Genomic DNA, 16,409 nt, shown 5'->3' on the forward strand with positions numbered 1-16,409 from the left:
ACGCCCTAATTACAGCATCGCCCTGCCCTTCTTGCCCTACCTCTGCCATTGCTACTCGCTTTACCATAATCTCCTCGGTAATAGGGTTTACTTCGAACTTCTCTACCGCGCCAACAGCCGGACGAATGGACTTTCCTTTTCCTCCTGCCAACTCTTCAAAATCTTTGACGAAAGTTTACGATCAAGTTTCCAGTTTTCACGAATTTCGATCGACATAGAGAGAGAGAGTGAGAGAGGAGGGGTAGGAGGGAACGCTCTCTCCCTAAATTGTCTTCAACGGACACAAGATTAAAAAGCTCCCGTTTATCCTGCTCCAACTTTCAAAGACCCGGTCCTTTTTTCCTTTTTTTCTTCTTCTTCTTCTTTCACGACCATTGTGTCACACTACCATATTTTCTTTTTTCTTTTTGCTCAGATGGGTTCCTCTATTATTCCAACCGAGACTATGGTTATGATCAATGAAAATAATAGGCTGTCGCACAAACATTCGGGTAACGAGACCAGAATGATGTTCCATGCTCCAATTTCTCTCTTTCTTTTCAGAAACAATGACTCTCTGGCGCGCTGACTACCGTATTCGTTCGACTGCTGTGATCTCTCTTGCGAATACCGACTGCTTCAAACCGCAACAGGGCGTCAAAGTCTACCAGAAGAAAAGAAAAAATGACTTGGTTCCACAGTTGGCTGAGAAAGTAATAGAGAAGGTGAAAGCGTATCGGTGAAAAAGAAAGATCAAGTGCTTTTCTCGTGGTACGATGAAATAAAGGAGATAAACATTCACAAATTGCAGACAAACTACGATTGGCGTGACCAGCAACGAAGAGAGTTAAAGAGGGAAAGAAAGAGGGAAAGAAAGAACCACTACTTGCTATAGCTATACCTTTCGCTTAACCTCGCGTGTCCTAATCGCTTGTCACCCAAATTGGGCCAATTTCTATGGGAACAGAGACCATTATGTGCCGACTATAATTTTCATAAAATGTATGCCATCTAATAAGGAAGTAATTTGTTTCTCTATAGACGAAAGACACGCCGACGAACCGCAAAATTAAACGATCCTTTTTTTCCATTTTTTTTCCCCTTCTTGTCCTTTTTTTTTTTAATATGAAAAACGATTAGGTCTTTTTCGGTGGTCTTCTATGCAAGCTGACTCGACAGGTGGTAATCTGCCTACCGCGTCGTCGAACGATGCGTGTTAATTATACTCTACAAATATTTTTTTGCGAATGATCTCTTTCGAAGAACGAATCGAGAAATGAAATCAATCGACCTATGGTTGATTAAAAATTTGTCGAAATTTATGTCTCCTTTCTTCTAAAGTTAATAGTGCTGATATTTAGCAGATGTAGTATCGCGGCGCCATCTAACGAGCTCGGAGAAAACTGGTTACTAAAGCCAATGGAAACGTTGACTGCTAAGATAGAAAGTTTCTGTAAAAAAGATTGAAAAGCAATAAAAAAATATTTTTAATTGTGTGACGAAGAGGAAGGAGAGAGATAAAAATCTAAGAAAGGGGATGTGTGCACTCTGATTGTGCGTATCGTCTTGATCCCCGGCATTAATAACGTTTGAGGAGAAATCTTTAAATTTTGCCCCCTACCACGCTCGACGTCCCACTGGGTTGTATCTCTTTCTCTTTCTTTCATAGTAAAGGGTATACGTCACTGACGCATCTTCCGTGGCAATTCTGATGGATACCGGCTTTTCGATGCCAACAAAGGAATGTTAGTTTAACGGTGGAAGGCGTGTTTGTTATTTTGATGAGATATACATAATGGGATGGATCTTGGGTGTTGATGCATGGCGCGTAGCATGGTGCCGAGTCCAGAATCACGTTGAACCGAAATGAACCCCCTGTATGGATCCTTTCCAAGCTGCTCTCCGAGTTTCTCCACTGATTCCTCTTCTTCGAGAACCCCGTGGACAGGGGGCCGCTACACGTCCATCAAATGTCACGCTGACCTTCGTAGACATATCTCACTGTTTGTTCTTGTGTCTTTTTCTTTTTTTTTTTCTTTCTTTTATTTTCCGTCCCATACACCAATCCTCTTACAATATTTTTTCCTTCAATGAGTTGACGGACAAAAGAATAGTCGGTCAACTTTCTACGAAAATTCGAGATCTCTCGAAAAAAAAAAAAGAAAACTGCATTTACCAATACGTAAACTATCGTTGATAGATCAGCGTAAACGATCGTAATAGGAAAATGAAAAGTTAGAGGTATACTTGTTGGTTTGGCTAATTTTACCTACAACGCTTTCGTCGATGCCTTTCATCAGTCTTCCCTTCAACTCTCTGTCCAATTTGCCTCGCTATTTTCACCACCTTAAGATTTTGCTTCGGCATTCATTAATCGATATCTCGCAATAACTTCTCCGACTCGGTATCCCTTTCTCGTTTCGGAAACTTCGATGTAGTGTAAATTTACATATGTCTATAACTCTCCTATCATTCTCCAACAGTCATATTTCAACATTAATTTTTTCGGATGATGATACATCGTTTGCATCAGGATCGCTCGTACCTTTCTAATGTGCCATCATCTTTCTTTTTTGTCCTCTTTTTTTTTTTTCTTTTAAAAATAATTATCCTCCGCTTAAACTTCGTGATCAACAAGAAGGATACCTAATTGACGGCTATTAATTTATCCCATTCCGTTCTAAAATCATGCATATCCTACTACTCTCTTTCAAATATATTTGCTTTATTAAATTTTTTATTATCTACCGGTAGGAGATCTTCCACTGCATCCTACGTCAAACTAAGAAGAATGATGGAAGAAAAAAGGTCATTTTCCAATAGATTTTTTTAATAAAGAACAACGAGTGAGTTAAATTTTAATAAAGTAGTCTCTGTGTGTTAAAGTGTAAACATTCGTCAAAAATATATAAGTAATATGTTACATATATATCATATATATACATATACAATTTTTCACGTATGCGTAAGGAAAAAATATAAATCTTTTATAAATATATGTATCCAAAAATATATGATCTACCGCTTGCGGAAACAATAAATATGCCCTGTGTATTTTTATACTATACATAGTGTACTCTTTCTCGTCCATTATGATAAAACTTCTGCCTTCGATGCACAGAAATTATGGTTAACTTATTAATGACGTAAGAATATTCCCAAAAATTTGTAGTAGCATCAATCCTCGTTACTCGGAGGCTCTTTCTCAGATTTCACCATAAAGTTGATGAATCCATCAACGTCTTCCAATTCCTTCGAATAGAATTTAATAGCGATTGTTGCTCTTCCTTCGTGTTTTGGCGTCATGGAGAAGACACATTCTGCATCGGCATCGACTTCGACGTGTTCGGTTAATTTGATTTTTAATTGCTGGTCCATGCCGGGCCCTTCGATTAAAAATCTGCCTTTTTTCAGAGGAATAGGTAATGGATTTCTGAATTTGGCCTTTGCATCGAGTTTTTGGCCTACTACAGGGTCGCCCATTAACTAATCATTAAAAGAAAATGATTTCAAATGAAATATTTAACAAGTAAGAAAATATATGTACGCTTTACCTCGATCTTTATGTCCGGCTTCCTCACGCGAAAATCATCCTGAGCAAAATACTCAAAATTAGTATCTTTAACAGTAGCCAAACAGGCGATATTGAAGGCACATTGATCCAACAGTCGTGGACCATATTCTTCCCATGAAACGTCCATGCGTACATCTTCGACGACCCCAGGTTTGACCAAACGTTCGATTTCCTGTTTCTTTACCGGAGTACCAACGCGACCAGTATAGAGAACCGTTTCGACCCTCAATATAACGGACACCTCGTATTGTTGATAAGGACTTCGATTTTTGATCAAAAGAACGACGCTAAAAATGATAAAACCTTTCGATCTGAATATCCATTTTGTTAATATCTATAAATCTTTGATTCTATCTATATACCTGAATGGTTGCCCTATTATAATATCATCGCGAAGCTCAAAATTGAACATGACGTCATTAAACTCTTCGTTGAGATAGTAGCGACTAAACAGAGATTCGCTCTGACGCAACGCCTTGATCATAGCAGCCCGTTCTTCGTCTGATTCTGTAAGAACAATGATGCTTTCGAATCATACCAGGAAACAGATATCGTGTTACTTACTTTCAGGATATTTATAAGTATTCGTAATATCTTCTCTGGCCCACCGACCAACTGCCTTCGTACTTATCAGTTGACCGATTCTACACGAGCAAGAAATAAAATGAGAAAAATAAATCTCTTTAGTAAATAGAGTTCAATTGATTTTCACATCTTACCCGTAAATATCTTTTCGTATCAACTTCAAGGGCTGAGTGGGGCCGTTGTATCGCCAAAATATCTTATCGGCGTTTACCTCAGCGAATAAGAAGGAATTATCGTAAGGACGTAAAACTTCGCCGTTTTTAACAGCAGCCACGGAGGCTGGACCACAACGATAAGCGTCTTCGCTCAATTCTTGAGGAGTCGCGTCAATGGCTTGCCAACCATTGCAATCAGGCGATAAATCCAAACGCTTCATCCATACCTCGTTCCACACGTGAAAGTTCCTGTTCGAAGAGACGCCACAATTTTTAACAGCGAATCTCTCGAGAGATTAATTGGACGTAAGGATGAAGTGGTTTAAAAGTACAGTCCGCGATAGCGTTTTATGTTCTTATTACCATATCGAATCGCTGTTAAGTTCCTCCATAATTTTACCCTCCGCGTCGACGAAATAATCGACCGTCAAGCTACTCTGAGTATCGTGGGCGCTAGAATAATTGGTTACAACTCGGCAGGGTATACCGAGAGTACGGCAAACCGTGGCTAATACTCCGGAAAATACCCAGCACTGGCCATATTTAACAGGCTTCTTTGTCTTGTAATATTGCTGAAGGATTTTTTGCGAGCCCATCCATTTGGTCGGTGGTGTTCCACCCTCGTAATCGTCCGACCAATTACCCATCACGGCCCCGTTATCATCCGGCGAATTTACCTATAGGGAATAAGATATCATTTTTACGATTTATCAAAATCTACGAATTCATCTTTTTTCCCCCTCTCAACGAGTTTTTTTTTTTTTGGAAAATGACAGATCTATCCCTGCGATAGGCAATATTTGTGCCAACCATTTTTATACTCACAGCAGCAGAAAGGATACGAGATATGACGACGGGATCGTTTCGTCCGGAAATTCGAACTTTTCCAACTTTCGTCATAAGATGCAAAGCGCAATCCAATATATCCCGTTCAAATTGCGAATATTTCCATACGGTCGGTCTCAAACGATTATAACTACCGCGCCAAATCAAGCCATCGTCGGACATTACGTATTCTTGTTTTCGAGCTTCGTCTTCCATGTACACTGTATCATCTGGAAGATCGCGAAAAAATAATCGAGTAATCTTTTTAACAAAGAAATATCTATTATTTTCATAGAGTGTGACTTACCTTCGCACCACGGATTGAAAATAATGTAAAATGGATGCTCCATCGTGTAACTCACCGCACCTTCGGATTCTCTATTTTTAGTATCGATATCCATTTTCCATTTACCAATGATGGCATTCGGAGAAGGTGTGATCTACGAAAATAATTTTTTATTAAGATTCGCGGCATCGCTTAAAAGCATTATTTTTCTACTTTTGTTCTTTCTTTCTTCTTTTTTTCTTGTACCTTCAATCGTATAAAAGTCGGTTCTATCGTCTCGATGATGGCTTGCCAAGAAGCTTCGGAATACTCGTCAGAATTAAGAACGGGAATAGCGACGAGAGTACCATGCCCGTATTGAGGCTTCTCCACACCATCGACGGTAAAAATAAGGGAAATACCGTCGATATTAGGATCGTAGTCTCTCGACAACATCAAATGTAAATAAAATGGTTGACCACGCCTAACAATGAGTCTTGCTTCGTCCGCTTTACGGTTCATCAATTCGTACCTCGAAGTTTTATGATTGTATCCATTCTCTGATATGCAAGGATCGATTTGATGGATCGTTAAGATCGGCACGCCATAATGTTCCCCTAAAAAACAAAACATAATAACGAATATCGAATAGAAATGAAAGCATTGGACGTATTTTGATCAATGCAACGCACTCACAATGAAATCTAAATGGAAATGGTCGAAAGTGTCGATCATTGAATACGCGGTAACGATCGTAAAATCTGTAAAACATTCTGCGACGATTGGGAATCGGTTGGGGTGGTTGATGTCTGTTAAACATGCGCCTAACCGAATCCATGTAAAAATAAAACCGATGTAACGCAACGCTCGTAGGATCTCGTATTCAATATCTACGGTTAAGTTCTCCAGGAGATCCGTCGATGCACTGAAGAGTCGCGAACGCAACTGGTTCAATGCAAGTCGAAGGAGCAAGGCTAGACACGTGCACGAAGCACACAACCATACATGGTCGCTTCTCTATCCTAGATCGTATCGCCCACTTTGTTCCTGCTATTAATTATCTTTTTATGCGATCTACGCGGGTCTGCCGCGAATCAATACAATTTACCGATCTATGAAAAGTGATATCATTCTACCTGCCGTCTTTAGAGATCACGATCAATTTACGAGGATTCTCATTCGCTGGATGAATAGCCCCGATAAGATCGAAACGGAGTTTCGAAGGTAGGAGAGACTCGTCGAATCTAGATCTTTGATACGCCTGCTTCCTTATAGCGGGTAATTAACGAGCATGCCAGGCAAGATCGATTGCCAACAAGAGATCGTTAAATGAGTCGTCAAACGAAACTAATAAAGAGCTTCGATAATAACGTATTTTCCAGACGTACCTCTACACATATCGCTATACCGATATATAGTAATATATTGATCTATCTACCGATCATTTTCGGATCGCGTTCAAACGAACGTTTTTATCCATATCAGAAAAGTCTGTTTCATTCTTTAATGGTAAAGCTAATTCTTTCGCCAAATTAGTCGATTAATAGAATATCCATCTATCTTAAAGGTATCTTTTTCTAGAAAGAAACACCGTTTCGTTATCGAATCTTGATCGAGAAAGGATTAACGAGTTATGATCTATTTTAATGATCGATATCTATGAAAAGTGGATCAATGACGCATATTTTTCCGACTATAAAACGTGTCACCTCGATTACCATATTTATTAAGTAATTTATCAAAGCAATCTAAAGACACCACCCATTAACAATTTCATAAGCGTCGTTACTTGTTTAACTTACGAAGATTATTCTATTTAATTTTGGACGGACTACAATGCTTGACTCATAGCATGGCGATGACGTACTCCACTTCCGTATATTTTTACGCAAATGTATTTATAGGTATGCTAAAGTACACCAACCAAAGAAGATTTCTCTTTGCGGTATATCAATTTTTCCGGATACAGCTTTCCAACGAAGGTAAAGATCTAACGTGAAAAGCGAGGATGAATGAAATATGACGAAAAAACCTGTTGCGTAGTTTAACGAGAGTGTCGAATCATGAATCACTCGTGGTTGTATTTTCTCGAGAAACCGAGTCCCCCAACCAAGCCTTACTAAAGTGGACGATTACGATCGAATTCTCGGAGCAACGCATCTGTCAAACTCGAAATGGGATCAACGTGACGAAGCGTTTGCACAAGCGTCAATGCGCGTCAAGAAGGCGCCTTTAAATCATTCAAATCAGCCGTTGGCAGCAGATTTCACGATCTCTTCTCCATCATTTCTAACTTATAGATATTTTCTATGTTTGTTTTGGAAATTGTTAAAGCTCTCTCTCCCTGTTCGATGGGACGGGCCACAACCAGCGTCGAAAAATAAACGCCACGCTATCCACGGTTATCCGTTAACGAAATTCTTTTTTTAGACAGCTAAGAACTTTCAATTACCAATGGATAAAAATAATGAACGTGTTTGAATTCCTTTGCGAGCGTATACATGTTTGTACAAATGTTAAGTTTCTTTCGCAAATCGAGTCGAATCGAATTATTCTAAAGATTCTGAGTCATCGAGTACGTTATGCTAGATCTTTTTTATTGTCTTTAAAAACATCGAGAGAGTACGAGTTTAAATTTTCGTATAAAGGGTCCATATCAAGGGCATTTTTCTCTTAAATGATACCACAATTTAACTGGATAACGCTACTACGCTTGATGACTCAATTACAGTTCATCGAAATTAATTATTCTCTCGTCTTATTTAAATGACCGAACGTTAGGCATACAAAATAAGAGTTTCAATGTACCAGTTTGAAATTCGAGTATAAATAATATTCGTAGAAACGTGATCGATAGAGGACGCCGATCTTCGAGCACGAGAAAAGATTTAAATAATCATCATATCGCCGTGTAAGAGTGCAGTGACATCATCGACCAGAAAACTCTCACACCCGCGAAGAGTATAAACATATCGTCGCTTGTTGCACTTTCGGATTATATTCCTAAAGGCGTGTAAACGCTCGAGGCATTTTCACCTTGGCCAACTTTCGTAGAACTAACTAAAAATTTGTGGACAGATGAATGAATCGATTCTAAGACAATAGAGAAAAAACTTGTCCAAATACTATCGAACGAAAGATCCGGGACTCCTCGGAAGTACTCACGTAAGTGCATATAACCATTAGGAGATAATCGTAAGCAAAACAGGCGTGTCTACAAGTGAAATCATTTTCTGCATAATTTCTAGGCTACAAAGATGACGTTCATCTTTCTATTAGTGATACCATATTAATGATGCACGCGTATGCTTTATCGCGATGAATTTTAAAAAGATGCAAAAATAACATTTATAAAAATTCAAATCATAACGACACAGAATATTCCCGTTATCTTTTATATAATTACATTAATAACCCATAATTCTTTGCTCCATAACATTCGCAACGTCAACGACAATCGTTGACGAGAGCATCTTATGGAATGTGATTTCTCGATCGAGGAAAATGCAATGATTCATCATCGAAAGTGCAACGACTTATTTTCCTTACCTTTTAGATCTTAATGAATAATTTAAATAATTATATAATGCAATTCTCTCGTGTTTTATTTTTTCGATTTCATCAAGAATCTTAATTACGTAAATCGTTGCGTTTAGAGAAAAAAAATGGGAAGCTGTGAAAATAATCGGTTATCCATACTCGCAACGTGACGTCCTTGAAATAACTCACGACATATTCTCGTGGGAGTAAAAATTAAAAAACGGTAGGAGATGTGTACACAGTAAGTGAATCTTTACCTGATTCGGAAGCATTCGGGGGACGAGGTAGGCATTCTGGTTTGGTGCATTTAGGTTTCCAAGCTGGGCCATTTTCTTCGGGCTGAAATACGGCCTTAAATCCCGTAAAGCAGGAACAACACTTTTTCAACATTTTTTTTATCGATAGTTCACGCTAATTCGATTAATTTACCAATAGTTACTCCTCTTGTTTATCAAGATATCATCGTTTTTTTACTATTCTTCTTTTGCATAATCCTATTGACAAAGATACGAAAAAATACGGTGTGTTATTTTTACGCATTTATGTTTATCTTATTGATTCTTGGATTGTTGGAGGGAAAGAAAAGAAAAGCAGACAGATGAAAACATTCCGGAAGAAATAATGAAGAGGCGCACCGTATAATAGGACGCTGAGTGCCACTTGCGATCTTTATCGATCACTCGATCCGATGAATTTCCTTTAGTGCGAGCCGAAGGAAAACTTGATTCTTCAATTAGACTTATCGATGATTAGTTTAGCCAAGGACGTCGACGGCTAGTTTTATTCCTTACGAACAACTGTGACGTTGTGATCCGTAATTATTAGATAAATTTTTTTTTATTACTTTTTATTTTTACTTTACTTTTTTTGGAGATATACAAGTATGGAAAAAAAATATAAATAATAAGAAAAACATACATTAATTGCAAATGCCCAATTGAAAATTGAACAATTTGTTTCGTTTAGTTTCTTTAAATCGGTAACACAAGAAGAAGATGTGAGAAAACTGTATCCTTCGAGATCGCAATGTTGTTATAATTAATATTTTATAAAACTAACAATAAGAAATACTTTTTCCGTTGATGCAGAATTTTAATCACTTAATCGCGCATGCGTAACGAGTCGTTCTTACTTCGCCGACAAATGTACGACTGTCAGATCGAATCCACTGGTATTGGCAAAGAAGCGCGCTCAAGAGCTCTCCCGCTCTCACGGACACTCTACACGTTCTTACTTTTGGTAGGTTACTCTGTTGTCGAGTTTGGACGCGTGCCTTTTTTATATCTTTCTTTCGATAGGGTTTCGTGTAAAAATGATGATAGAATATTGATGTATTCTTCGAATCATATCCTCAGCGAGTTTAGACATATTTATATAAATTTAATAATCTTTTCTCAGAAAAAAACACGTATGCATACATAATTACATATTAGATCTAAAGAAATATTATGATTAATGAATTCACAATATGCTTCTATACGATATATATATATATATATATATTGTTTTGTCGATAAACAATATCTCTCATAGATACAATTTTTTTCTAATGTAATTCTCTCAAGACGTGTAAACAAAATAAATTAAATCGATAAATTTAATTAACGCCACTGTTTATTTTTATTTTCCATTAGTATCTATTATAAGAACACTTCCTAGAATATCATCGAGTTTCATATATATGTGTGTTAATTCGTAATTATCAGATACATTCTGAAATTTAAATTGTATTGTATAATTAATTGAATATTCGCATACATAAATACATAAATTTAAGCAACCAACGAAGTAATACATAAAATATATATATATACTTACTTTAGCTTCCACATATACGATGCCTTTACGTCTTATTCCTTCCATATAAAATCTTAATTTCAAATATACGATGCCATCTTTTTCATAGAGCCCATGACTACAATAGTTTGATAAATATATCTTGTATTTATATAAAAATATTAAAAAAGATCTGCTTCAACATACCTGAAATGATTTCTTCTTCTTTTTCCTTCGCCATAAACTTTGATAGGTTCTCCAAGAGCATCTAAAACTTTTGAATCCTTTTGACAACATTGCAAAGCTCTTTTATAAATTCCATACGGACTATTACTAGAAAACAATTCGTTTAATAAGGTATAACCGATATAGATGAAAAGAGTAAGACCAGCCGCTATAATCACTAAGTATCCAGCAGTCATTGTATTCTCTTTAACTAGAATAAAAGAGAAAATATAATAAAACGTTATAAAGGACTTTATCGTTAACAGATAATATGAAACTTCTTAAAATAAATTACCTACTTCCACAAAATCCGTGCTTACTTTATTTTTAGCGTCTTTACGATCGGCTTTAGTTAAATCCTTCCGTGTAGAATACCAACAAGATTGTTTACCATTCAATGTCATGGTATAACAAAAGAAAGGTTTACTAGATACACTTGCTATTGAATTTTGCCTAAATAAGGTACATGCTAATCTTCTTACTGGTATCATATTTTACCAGTGATTAATGATACTTTACAATGTAGATTTTGATCAATTTTCCAGTCAACTTTCCAAGGAATCGGTCTTTTTTTTTTAATAAAAATTACTAACAGTTCTGAATTCGACTGAAAACTAATATAATATTACTTAGAACAAGATAAGAACACAACAGATTCTTTGTAATTGTCTATCTTAATAGAAGTCTGATCATAAAAATTATTTTTATTTTTATAAAAAAATAATAAAAACTCAAAAAAATTTATAATCAAAATTATAGAAACAAATAAAAGAAATTAAACCAAATAGTATAAACTCTTAACCTCAATTCTCGTGATCCAAACACTCTCGATCAACATTACCGACAGATCGCAAAACGAGAGATGATTAAAGCGACTAATAGCGGCAGGTGTTAAAACTAGAATTTATTTTAATCAAATATATATTTTTATTACCGTAGGAAACATAGGCTCCATGGTAGGAACGCTGGCAAGGAACATTAACAGCAAAAAAAAATGAAAAAGTGCTCTTAATTGCACACTTTTTGCTCAACTTTATTTTATCAATTATTTTTTATTTATCGATAATTAATTGAAAATAATTATTACACTTAGAATAATTATATGAAATGGTGACGTCATTAATGGGAAATATGTTATACACATACGCAACCACAAATTCAAGGCGCAAGCATAAATTCAAGGCGCAAGCCCACCATTCGACAATAGATGTGCTTAACGCGATGACAGTACAATACTATCAAAGAATACAATATTCTTTAATAGTATATATAGTATAGTTATATTGTAAGAAAATTTAAAAGAATTATAAATTTGATAGTATTGTACCGTCATCGCGTTAAGCACATACTATCGTCCTCCAATGGTGGGCTTGCGCCTTGAATTTGTGGTTGCGCATGTGTATAACATATCTCCCATTCATGACGTCACCATTTCATATAATTATTCTAAATTTTCAATTAATTAACGATAAATAAAAAATATTTGATAAAATAAAGTTGAGCAAAAAGTGTGCAATTAAGAGCACTCATTCATTTTTTTCTGCTGTTGTAAATTTCGTTGCCTTTGCTTAGAAATAGGATTTATTTTAGGGAAAAATAAAAATTATTATCAATTCCTTTCTTATATATCTATAATCAAAAATATAAGAAGAAAATTATTTACTTGTAAAGAAGAGAGACATCAGCATTCGAGCGTTCTATAATGTATTTTAAATGGCGCTATATTGTTTCCTTCTCGGTCGTGAAAGACAGAATTTTGGCCGCAAAAAGAACGAATTACAAGGGAAACATCATATCATAAGAGTAAAACATCTTAACGTTAACCTCTTTGCACTTTCTATTATGCCATTACAAAATCTTCATTTCGGCCGACATCGTGAAGCTAGGGAGGTAGAAGGAGACGTATGAAATCAAGAAAGTCTCCGATTAACAGCTGTTTTCGGCTTCTTCCGAATAAATATATAGAGTTATTTGGGATGGCTTCATTGAGTGCCTTGTACCTCACCTTGCAATTGGCTACATGCTTCGGTCGTTAACAAAAGCCAACCCACTACTTCGACTAGTTTGGTAAGTCGACTTATTGGATATCATGATCGCCTGTTACATGAACTCCGTTTCGGTTGACTTTGTGGAGCTGCCAGTTATGAGGAGATGTATGAAAACGCGAAAGTAAGCTCTATGAAAATCTGCCTGTTCTAATCGAAATAATCACAAGAAAATTGCTGAATACGCATCAAATTGTTCTATTATTAACATCCTAGTTATATAATCACCGCGCGTTCTCTCTTGCAATATATTTATTAAGATAATAAAGATCATGACATACCTTGTTTGTTATTTAACATATTAAAAATAATCAACGAAACGCAAGATAAAGCAAAATATACACGATAGTTGCCATATTTTATTTCAAACGTGTTATAAATTATAATGCAAATACAATATCATAATCGTAATATATTATAATTGTTAAACAATCCTGAGTAATTACATAAGAGATAATGAATTTTGTTAATATCGTTTACCGTTCTAATAACATGCGAGTTACGCTGCAATAACGGATCGCGATGGGGTTTGTAAAGTAAAATACAATAGTGATATATATATATATATATATATATATATAGAATCAATCCATTTACAATGGAAAATGATTAATTCCAAACTATTTATATTTGATATCTTAAAAAAAACATCATAAACTATACAGTATTAACATCAAATGAATCGCAATCTGAAAACATTTACACGATGAAAGATGCGATAATACACAATGCGACGATATAACGGCATAATTATGTGCAAAATCTGTACATAACAAGAGAAAAAACAAGCATAACATTTCTTTTCGATTCTAAATCAACAAAAGTCCTTTCTTTTTTATATCATTCCTCTTTTTGCATATTAACAGTTTTAATTTAGATTTATTCCATGTCACGATCACAAAGTTCATAATACAGACCAAATTTTAATATCAAAATAAAAAATATATAACAGAATAATAGAAATTTGAGCTTGTTCCAGCTAAAATGAACTCTCTGTTAACTCTTTTTCAACATAAGAAGTGTGTGTGTAACAGGTAGATATCTGCAAAACAGATATTTTAAAATAGATTATATCATCATTATCTCGGACGATTAAACATCGAGATACGTATGCGTTGATATAGTAGATATATATACTATAGCAATTATCACGAAATTATTTTTCTTGTTTACATGATTCATGACTTAATGTTTCCCTATTCTTCGCTCGTTTCTTCGTTTAATTGTATATAATTATCGCACCAAGCTTGTAGCGCAGAAAATTTTTTTTTCGGCTAAAAATGATATTTTTCTTCTTTTTTTTTTTTTTTTAAGAGAACGAAGAACAGCGCTTTTCAAATATTATAAAGTTGTTCGTAGCAAAGAGACTAATGGTATCTACGGAAAAATTTGTTATCAAAGTTTAAATGCATATCAAAGGACAGTCGTCGCCGCGTTGATCTCGCGTTGATCTTGCGTCGATCTCGTATATGAATGTAATTAGAAAAACTTTCTGGATAAACTTTCTCAAAAACAACCCATCGTACGAATAGGCGTATAATGAACATTCATAGTATAAGCCACCTGAAACGAAGATGGACGTAAAGAATCCACTTCCTTCTAGACGAGCCTAAAGACTCCTTTCGATTATTATTATTGAATCATGTTTACCTTATAAACATGCTCAATAGAGTGATGCGATACAAGGTAAGCACGTATTTGAGCACGACTTATTGCACATTATCAAAGTATACTAATTATGTATGCGTATCCTTGAAATAACATTTACAAGGAATGCATTTTAAATGTCGAGTTTTCACGCATTTCAATTCCTGAATCTCTGCGCAATAAAAACAAAAAAAAAAAAGAAAAACGTTAAAAAAAAAAAGGAAAGAATGTGCATGAGCTACCAAATGAGCACAGGAATAAAAGAACAATGAATTTTGCACGCTTTAGTAAAATCGGTTTGGATACGTAGCGTAAAAAACGATGCGACTCGTGCGTACAAATCGATGATTCGGTAATTTAAGCGAAAGATGGACAGGGCTTAAAGTTCGAAACGCTTCTTCCTCTCTGCAACCATGCCCACCGCGGGGAGTGGGGGGTGGAGCGGTTGATGATAACTCGGTAGAGGTGTAGGAGGCAAGCTACGACAATTTCTGCTCGACCACCTCAATAATGGAGACCTCCTCATCAGCTCTAAAAAAAAAAAAAAAAGAAAACAGTCGTTATAATGCTTGTATCGAAAAATTACAAATGAAAGATATAGGTACGTTATTAGTTTGAATGGCAGACCTGCAACGGAGAGAGCTGGGGGTTCCGAGCTGAGGTAGGATGGGTGACGAGTGTCGGTACGGAGGGTGTATGTCTCCGATTGTTGCTGCTTTTTACTTTGTTTGTCCTCCTGTTTCCGACTGCCAGTACCGTTGATTCGCATCTCTGCTGTGCCACCTTTTATTTTAAATAATTGTCTAGATACAGTTATGCGCTAATAGGACTTTTATAGACTCACAGATATTTTATGTTATACGCAATATAGATATATTATAGCTTATCTCGCAATAAGTGAAAATTCAGTTACTTTTGATTATACCTTTCCAAGGAATTTTAGTTATATGTTCCCTTTACTCGGATACATTATTATTCGTACCAACTTCTTTGGATTAAATATTACTCTTATTTGCATATTTTTATTCTTTCTAAGAAAATGCAGGAAATCGTACCTGTATTTCAACGTCAAAATGCATCAGCTTTTAATTTTGCTTCAAACATCACAATTAATTGAATCCCATACACATATCCTTCTACTAAATTGCTAAGTAAGAGTGTTATGATTCCACGTGGTAAGTGTATACATAGACATAGAGATACAACTACGATTTCTATGAAAAGTCAGTTAAGTATTATATAGTATGAGGATCAGACATCTATATAGATAGAGTAAGACACAGTCGTCTTGAACATTCGCATTGTTAATTTGCTTTCAAACACATGTTAGCAAATAAGAATATATTATAATTATCGGTTATAATTCAACTCATTATCACTTTCATGCTTTGACGTTTAACACGTATATAAATATTATATGATTTATACCTACTAACAATAATATCAAAGGCTCGTGCAAATTTTGCGTTAGATTAATCAGATACAAACATACTCGTGTGTAAGAATGAGCGCCACTTTGGTAAACATGTTCCTCCTATCATTGCACATTTTTACTTTGCACCGTTCTTTCGAAGAATTATTTTTTTCTTACAAATACAAAAGTTTATATAAAAAATGATATGAATAAATTTTTCTAAACGATATTTTGCTCCGTATTGTAAGCAATTCGTTGAGGGTAATTGAATTTTATTAACTAAGTGCACCAGTTAGATATCAATCGGAATAAGGATTATGTCCGATAAAATCTCGTATATCGGTTAAAAGATCTGTGTTAGAAAAGTAAAAATCGATTG

The 16,409-nt window shown here is 35.5% G+C and overlaps 3 protein-coding genes across 5 annotated transcripts in view; all 3 read right to left on the minus strand.

Moving 5' to 3' along the window:
* Positions 1-2,797: 2,797 nt before the first annotated feature.
* Positions 2,798-10,082, minus strand: LOC106793493 (annulin). Of its 2 annotated transcripts, XM_014760490.1 has the most exons (12): positions 9,842-10,082; positions 9,559-9,720; positions 9,181-9,417; positions 5,651-6,000; positions 5,426-5,558; positions 5,119-5,348; positions 4,657-4,970; positions 4,273-4,542; positions 4,118-4,197; positions 3,916-4,060; positions 3,534-3,840; positions 2,798-3,465 (listed from the first exon to the last, which is right to left on the minus strand). In XM_014760490.1, the coding sequence occupies exons 3-12, from the start codon at positions 9,311-9,313 to the stop codon at positions 3,157-3,159; spliced, it is 2,271 nt and encodes a 756-aa protein (XP_014615976.1). In that variant the 5' UTR covers positions 9,314-9,417; positions 9,559-9,720; positions 9,842-10,082; the 3' UTR covers positions 2,798-3,156. The 2 variants fall into 2 exon arrangements, with proteins under 2 accessions (XP_014615976.1, XP_014615973.1); XM_014760487.1 differs by lacking the exons at positions 9,181-9,417; positions 9,559-9,720; positions 9,842-10,082 and adding an exon at positions 6,080-6,323.
* Positions 10,083-10,274: 192 nt separating this feature from the next.
* Positions 10,275-11,764, minus strand: LOC106793494 (mitochondrial import inner membrane translocase subunit Tim21). Its single transcript, XM_014760491.1, has 5 exons — positions 11,727-11,764; positions 11,220-11,538; positions 10,907-11,135; positions 10,742-10,838; positions 10,275-10,636 (listed from the first exon to the last, which is right to left on the minus strand). Exons 2-5 carry the CDS (start codon positions 11,413-11,415, stop codon positions 10,544-10,546), a joined length of 615 nt encoding a protein of 204 aa, XP_014615977.1. The 5' UTR covers positions 11,416-11,538; positions 11,727-11,764; the 3' UTR covers positions 10,275-10,543.
* A 1,532-nt stretch (positions 11,765-13,296) lies between these two features.
* LOC106793458 (protein outspread) overlaps positions 13,297-16,409 on the minus strand; it is a 67,381-nt gene continuing 64,268 nt past the window's right edge. For both annotated transcript variants that reach the window (XM_014760406.1, XM_014760408.1), the window contains 2 exons: positions 15,244-15,399; positions 13,297-15,147 (listed from right to left, as the gene is read on the minus strand). In XM_014760406.1, coding sequence (XP_014615892.1) covers positions 14,996-15,147; positions 15,244-15,399 — 308 coding nt within the window. In that variant the 3' untranslated portion in view covers positions 13,297-14,995. The remainder of the gene's footprint in view (positions 15,148-15,243; positions 15,400-16,409) is intronic.

Source organism: Polistes canadensis, unplaced genomic scaffold (assembly GCF_001313835.1).
Source record: "Polistes canadensis isolate GaletaPanama2010 unplaced genomic scaffold, ASM131383v1 scaffold_14, whole genome shotgun sequence".
Taxonomy (NCBI): Eukaryota; Metazoa; Arthropoda; class Insecta; order Hymenoptera; family Vespidae; genus Polistes; species Polistes canadensis.

Excerpts from the sequence above, each read along its gene's own strand:
- LOC106793493 (XM_014760487.1), bottom strand. The coding sequence starts at position 6,221 with ATGGATTCGGTTAGGCGCATGTTTAACAGACATCAACCACCCCAACCG. Across the intron at positions 6,001-6,079 it reads ATTTCCATTTAGATTTCATT|GGGAACATTATGGCGTGCCG; the intron begins GTGAGTGCGTTG and ends TTTGTTTTTTAG. Across the intron at positions 3,841-3,915 it reads ATAATAGGGCAACCATTCAG|CGTCGTTCTTTTGATCAAAA; the intron begins GTATATAGATAG and ends TATCATTTTTAG.
- LOC106793494 (XM_014760491.1), bottom strand. The coding sequence starts at position 11,415 with ATGATACCAGTAAGAAGATTAGCATGTACCTTATTTAGGCAAAATTCA. Across the intron at positions 11,136-11,219 it reads CACGGATTTTGTGGAAGTAG|TTAAAGAGAATACAATGACT; the intron begins GTAATTTATTTT and ends CTTTTATTCTAG. Across the intron at positions 10,839-10,906 it reads AGAAGAAGAAATCATTTCAG|TCATGGGCTCTATGAAAAAG; the intron begins GTATGTTGAAGC and ends AAACTATTGTAG.